Genomic DNA, 7,659 nt, shown 5'->3' on the forward strand with positions numbered 1-7,659 from the left:
ATTACCCCCGACAAAAACGAAAAGAAACACATTCAATGCTCTAAAGTAGTTAATATTCCTCCTATTATCAATATAGAACCAAATTGTTAAATTGATTTTGATATTAAATATAAGATTTATTTTTCATATTTATCAATTTTTTCTAAATTATCTCCATAGATACTCCTTCAACTATAATCAAGTAAAAGAGCGAGAGAGGATATTAAGAAAAATGATTATGGTCTTTTAGAAAAAACATATCATATTTCTTATAATTAACTAACTTACCTAATTTTCTTAATCTAATCAAATTAGTTAAATAGGTATTATATTAAGAATCGGAAAAGTATTATAATTTTATTCTTAATATATTAAAAATGAAGCCCGTGAATGCAGTACGTGTCTTGTGAGCGACGGGTTAAAAACACAGAACATCATGAAATCATACAATTCCTCCCGCTGTAACTTCGCCGAGATAAGATTCATGTGAATTTTTATCGACCGCCCATATAATACACGTGCTTGTTATAATTAATATTCCCTTGTTTCTACTATGCTGCTTTAGTACTATATTTACAACTCATTCTCATCGCACTTTCAAAAAAAAACTTTAAATCTCATCAATTTTATCTTAAAATTTAACAATTTAATTTTATTCCTATTAATATGTAATATAGTCTATAAGACTCAAGTCTGCAAATTAGTTAAATAGGTCTTATATTAAGAACCGGAAAAGTATTATAATTTTATTCTTAATATATTAAAAATGAAGCCCGTGAATGCAGTACGTGTCTTGTGAGCGACGGGTTAAAAACAGAGACCATCGTGAAATCATACAATTCCTCTCGCTGTAACTTCGCCGAGATAAGATTCATGTGAATTTTTATCGACCGCCCATATAATACACGTGCTTGTTATAATTAATATTCCCTTGTTTCTAATATGCTGCTTTAGTACTATATTTACAACTCATTCTCATCGCACCTTCAAAAAAAAAAACTTTAAATCTCATCAATTTTATCTTAAAATTTAACAATTTAATTTTATTCCTATTAATATGTAATATGGTCTATAAGACTCAAGCCTACACAATAGTAATAAATAGAGATAAAATTGTATATTCATTTTAAAAATTTAATTATGTGTCTTATAAATAGGATAAAAAAGTTTCTCTCTCTTTTCTTTATAAATAAGATCAAAGGAGAAAGAGTTCTTTTAGTATAATTCAGAGTATCCTCAGGTTACTTGAGACTTGAAACTAATCTCTATTGAGTCAGAAGCGTAAAAGTTAAAATTCTTGTAACAAGTGTGTTTTCCAGGTTCAAACTTGTGTTCTCCTCCTCATGAGGGTAAGACCACTAATCAATCAATCCATTTTATTTCTCCTATTTATTTTTTCTTCAAACTAGCTAATTTACCATAATCTAACATTAAGGCTCTGTTTGGTAGAGCATTAGAAATAATTTAGAAGCACGTTTCACATAAGCTGAAATAAAACTTTTTTCACATACTTACATTGTATTTCGTAAATCACGATAAAAAAATTACTTATAAGTTATTCTAAATAGGCTCTAAATAAAATTATTTTAAAGAGATCAGATCATATTAGTTATAATTACATAATTCAAGTTCATGTGGCTCTTCTGTTGCGGACTATAGGAGTAACTGATATTATCATAATTCCTACATTATATAAAATTTGTTGTTGCCTCGTTTGTCCTTCCCATGCCCTCATATCTCTTATAAATATGCATTGTCCATTACGCCATGAAACCCCAAGTTAAACCAAAAAAACTTCAGTCTTACCCTCTTCCATCATCGATCATGGCTTCCAACAAACCAGTTCTCATTCTCCTTCTTTCAATCCTCACACTGTCCTCTATCATCATCGTCAAACCCTCTCATGCCGTTGATTGTCCCACGAACAAACCTGGTGGCAAAATCGCCGTCTACTGGGGACAACACAGCGAATCCGGTGAAGGAACCTTAACCAACACATGCGACTCTAATCTCTACAACATCGTCGTCATCGCATACCTCCATGTTTCCGGCAACACAACATCCTTAGACCTGAGTGACCACTGTCCTTCCGGCAACTGCGCCGCCCTAGCTTCACAAATCCAACACTGTCAAAGCAAAGGCATCCAAGTCTTTCTTTCCGTCGAGGTGGATGCCGTCGATGACCCTACTTCCTTGGCACAGTATCTCTACGATAAGTTTCTCAGCGGCAAATTAGGCCCTCTCGGAGCAGTGACCTTGGACGGCATCGATCTTGCCCACATTGAAGACAGCTCAGAGCCATGGGACGAACTTGTGAGGGCGATCAATGGTTCGACCCAAGACGAAAAGATTTACATTTCAGGAGCCCCACATTGCTATGCCAGTGCCTTGGACAGCGCAATCGACACAGGTCTTTTTGATTATCTTTGGGTTTTATATTATGGCCAATGGGCTGAGTGCGAATATTTACGAAACAACGACTTCACAAACCTTCTTGAATCATGGGCGAAATGGACGTCAAAGCCAGGTTTAGCTAATAGCTCAGTGTTCTTGGGTTTAGTAGCTTCGAATGAGCCATCCGCAGCATCCAGCGGTTACATATCACCAGAAGAGCTCAAGTCTGAAGTTCTTCCGACCGTGAAGGAATCTTCAAACTTCGGAGGAGTCATGCTCTGGAACAGGTACTATGACGAGAAAACCAGTTATAGCACTGAGATAAAGGGTGCTTTGGGCACAAAAGTCTGTGAATGTGTATGCCAAGATCCTGCGTCAAGGACATTCAACAGTCTCTTGGCCAAATCTGTGTAGAAAACTATATGTAATATGTATGAATAATGGCAAGCTACTAGGCTTGCATGCCAGTATGCGAGTGCGATCGAAGCATGTTTGACTACTACCGTGTAATACATCTTACTTTAAATAAAGACCGACTTCTATAAATCTGAGCCTTGAGCAACTGTTATTAAGCTCTTTTTTCTTAGATAAAATAACATCTAGTATTTTGATTTTATTTTTCAAGTGTATCAAGTACTCTAATTTTATTATTTATGATGCACCCAACACCTCAATGTTATTTTTTTTTTTATGTTTCCACCACCTTAATCTTATTTATAATATATCCAACACATTAAATCATAAACAAGATTACGGTAATAGAGATAACTAAAAAAATAACTTCTAGGAGCCAAATGCACCAAGAAAATAACATGATGATATTGGATACACTAAAAATAAGATTACGTTGTTAATTATACTTAAGAAATAAATTAGAGTGCTGGATGCTACTTTATTTCCCCCCTTTTAATTTACTTGAAACACAAACAATTTATATCCAAAGCGTTATACATAAATACTACTGCCTGCTATCCTTTTTATCTTTTGTTTTTGTTTTTTTAAGCCTAGGCCTCCTTTTATGATATAAAAGTGAGATGAGAGGCCATATTTGGTCTAAATATAAGAGAACTCAATAAATTTATTAAACGAGATCTTTTGATTAACAACCCATTCAAAGATTTGGTCATTAATAGAGTTTAATGTCATTGTGCAATCCATAAAACTAACCTCATGTAATGAGATAAAGTTTGGTTGTTGTTGTATAAAACATTAATCCTCTTTGTCTTTCATACATTATTTTTTCCCAAACTGGTTCATTTAACTTATAAGTTGATATAAAATTTAATGTTATACTGGGATAATATAATTTAAGAAAATTATATCATATTTGTTATAATTAATTGATTTATTTTGTCTTCTTTAATTTATCCAAATTAATTAATTAGCTTTTATATTAAGGACAAGGGGTTGTATTTTTTTACACAAAAGATATATATATATATATATATATATAAAATAGAGATGTTTATGAGGCCTAAAAGCTCACAATGCTCATCCAAGCTTGGTAAAATTATGCTCAGCCCAGCCTTAAAAGGGTAGTCTGAAAAGTAATTGAGCATTTTTGGGCCGATTCAAATGTCGAGTAGGGCTGGGCATTGAGCAATGTACTATAATGTACCCATTTGGTCATGTCCAAAGTCTATATATATAATGCTATTTATTATATATAATACACATATATTCACTATATCATTGCATAATATATATGTAATACACATATATGGTAGAATGAAATATTTCAAGACTTAAGTTGCTAACATATATGATCATGGATGCCGTATGAAAACTTACCATCTTGTGGTTGATTATGTAATTATAAGAAAATATGAAATGATAGATCGATATGTGAATTTGTATTATAGTCTTTATATTTCTTCTCTTGAAATAACAAATATTTTAAGTTATGAAATTATAAAAATATATTTAAAGTCCAAAACGTTATTTATTAAGTAAGGTGAAGACATAATATAGATAGGGTGCCACCACTTGTACAGAGAAGCCCACCCTTCCCTATCCTATCTAGCTCCACCCAAAATTGCATGGGCTTTCATCAGGCTGGACTAGGCACTGAGCTACAAAATGCAACTCTAAATTATATAAACACTATTTTATTCATAATACAAGGGAAAAAGAGAACAACAAAAAATAAAATCCCAATTCAAGCACCTAACACTTCAAAATCTCAGGAAAGGAAGTGATGCCTGATATGATATTTTCCAAATATAATTAAATGACTAAAATGCTCTTGTTTTAAATTTGTCATTGCCAGTACATTTTTTGTAAAATATTTTCCTCAAGTCGTTATCATAAAAAATTCTAATATATTTTAAAATATAATATGCTTGACCTAAAGTATTAATTTTTTCAACATAATAAAATTTCGTAGTTAATTAAAACTGCGCTAATTAATAATTTTTGTAAAAAGTAATTTTAAAATTATATAAAAAATAATTAAGTTTAATTAATTTCATTTTTTATTATTAATTGCTAATGATAAGGATGGGAGGCATTAGAAAGGCACCACAAATGTCCAATTATAGTGTGTATATCACGGCAGGCCAGTCCGCAACCAACATATTAACCCATCATTACTACAGACCAGTTTAGGTCTTCATCACTTAGATGAGCACCTTAAACTCAACTCATCAGATATGAACTGTTCATATTTGATTTGGACTATCTTAGATTTGATTTCCGTTTTATTTTTATTTATTTGGGTTAATATAATTTTTGGTCCTTCAAATTTGAATCCATTTTGATTTTGGTCCTTAAAATTTACTCCGCTACAAAATGTTAGCCCTTGGCCATTAAGTTTTGCTGAGTTGGTATAAACGGTATTAGTTTGGGAGATGTGGCTTCTAACTTAGCTAATGTTAGGTGGCACAAAGAGCTGACATGAAATTAGGAAGGGGAAAAAAAAGAGTCAAGTGCTGCGTGCTCACGTGCTGCGTTTTAAACAAACCTGACTTTTTTTCTTTTTTACTTTTCCTAATTACATGTCCAGCTCATCATGTCACCTTATTAGTTAGCTCATGTTGTTACGTAGCCACATCATCCAAACTAACACCATTTGTGCCAGCTCAGAAAAACTTGATGGTTAGGGGCTAATTTTTTGTAATAGAGTAGATTTTAAGGACTAAAATCACAAATTTGAAATCTCATGAACCAAAACCAAAATAGGTCCAAATTTGTAAGACCAAATATTACACTAATCATATTTGTTTAAAATAAATATTTTGATAGGTATAGAATCTAAAATAAAGATAATTTCTTAACTACAATTGGTTTTAAAAAATAATTTTTTATTTAAAAATAAATAATTAAAAATTTTAAATCTTGATAATCCATATACATCAAATCTAAACAGTTCACATCTGATAAGTTTGGGATGATCACCTATTCCTATCTCTCTTATACCAAATGAGAAATATAGCTCTCATAGACTATCCATCGTCATCGCTCCCCTCCATGTCTTTTTGAATCACTTCCACCACCACGTCAGGAGCTACTACTATAGGATGGTATCCTAGCGTCGTGACCATAGCAAGCTTGGTAAAAAGGTCTGCTACTTGGTTGCTCTCTCTCAGAGTATGCTCGAAGACAACTGTCCATTCTCTGGTTCTCATAGATTTAATTTCTTTAATCAGGGACACGTCAATGTGGGTCGAGAGATTCGCCTCGTTAATCAGCCTGAGAACCTCAGTTGCGTCAGTTTCTAATACTACTAGTCTTGATCCTGAATCCCAGGCTAGTTTAGGCCCCAACAAAATCGCCCAAAGCCCCACAATCAAAGCATCACTGGTGCAGCCCTAAGGATGAAACCAGATATGAACTCCCCTCGATTGTTTCGAATCACACCTCCACTTACTCCTCCCGTGTGTGCCGAGTAGTCCCCATTGGTATTAGCTTTCATCCATCCCTCTTAGGGGTGTACAACTCGGTTGACTAGCCACAGTACAGCTGCCTTTAGGCATTACTCCCTAGAGCTCATCATTCGCCCACTTGATGGCTTCCATGGTGGAAAAGGCCACAGCCTTTAAAGAGGCGTTGCTATGAACTTTTCCTTCAAAGACATACTGGTTTCGCCTTTTCTAGAGCAATCAAACAATTGTGCAGAAAATGCTCACCCCATTCTTTTAAGTGAGAGAGAAGACTGTGTAAGGTGTACATTTTAATCTAGCTTTCACTATTGGCTTTGAAAAACCAGCTATTAAGTGCACCTTGTAACAGCTCAAGCCACGACCTCTCAGTGGTTGGACAATCACGAAGGACGAGTCACAGACTCTTAAGTGGTAATGGCACCACACACATGAAGCATCACTGGTCAAACCGTGTTAGACACATTCTTCGTTATTGTCACTAGACTCCTTTGTGATAGCTTCTTGTGCACTCTTGATGCTGAAATTTTTGTTTCGTTCATACTTCCAGCGTGTTATTCTATTTGCATGGTCAATCACAATCCCCTCTTCTGCGTACTTCCAAGCTTCCTTTGTACCCTACACAGCATATTTAACCCTCGTCATTCCATGTCAATAGCAAGGTTTAAGTCATTACCACATTTATACTTGCTCGTTATCACCCTAACCCGTAGGTCTTCACGCCACTTGATTAGGTTCCAACCAGGTTTAGCCATAAATGCTTGATTCTGCAGCCTCATGCATTTAACTCCCAACCTGCCATGTGCTTTGGGTTTGCAAACCATCTCCCAAGCTGCTAAATGGGTCTTTCTCCAGTTTTTTTTTGCCGTGGAGCCTTATATGACGGCTCTGTTGGTCTTCTAAATTGCTTAGGAAGAGAAGATGTTTGCATGGTATAGCTCAGAATAGTTGAGGTGACTGCCAAGAGAAGAGTTGTTCTCTTGGCAAGAGAAAGGGCTTTAGCTCTCTAGTTTGAAAGCCATTTTTTTGACTCTGTCAACGATCTCATGGAAACTCTCCTTTATAACCTGTTTCTCATCCAAAGCTACTCCAAGATATTTGCCCAAATCTGCTACCATTGAAAGCCCAAAGCAATACTAAACTGTGGTGATGCAATTGTCTATGATCTCCACCGGGTGATTTGGTAGATTTAGTTCCATAAGACAGTGGCGCAGAAAATTCCAGTTTACTCTTTCATACACCTTCTCTAGATCAATTTTTATTACCATATAACCTTTATTTCCTTGCATAGGTCGCATAGAGTGGGTGACCTGTTTGGCTACTATATTGTTGATTGAACTGTGTCTCTTAGAGAAAAAAACTGCATTGATTGGGGCAGATTACGTTACCACTCCTATCTTAATACTCT

The 7,659-nt window shown here is 34.7% G+C and overlaps 1 protein-coding gene across 1 annotated transcript; it reads left to right on the forward strand.

Moving 5' to 3' along the window:
- The first annotated feature begins 1,746 nt into the window (after nucleotides 1-1,746).
- LOC114722495 (acidic endochitinase-like) lies at nucleotides 1,747-2,787 on the forward strand. The gene has a single exon (XM_028908542.1). The coding sequence runs from the start codon at nucleotides 1,747-1,749 to the stop codon at nucleotides 2,785-2,787; it is 1,041 nt and encodes a 346-aa protein (XP_028764375.1).
- Nucleotides 2,788-7,659: the final 4,872 nt, after the last annotated feature.

This window comes from Neltuma alba, unplaced genomic scaffold, assembly GCF_004799145.2.
Source record: "Neltuma alba isolate B1F8T4 unplaced genomic scaffold, ASM479914v2 tig00012095_pilon, whole genome shotgun sequence".
Taxonomy (NCBI): domain Eukaryota; kingdom Viridiplantae; phylum Streptophyta; class Magnoliopsida; order Fabales; family Fabaceae; genus Neltuma; species Neltuma alba.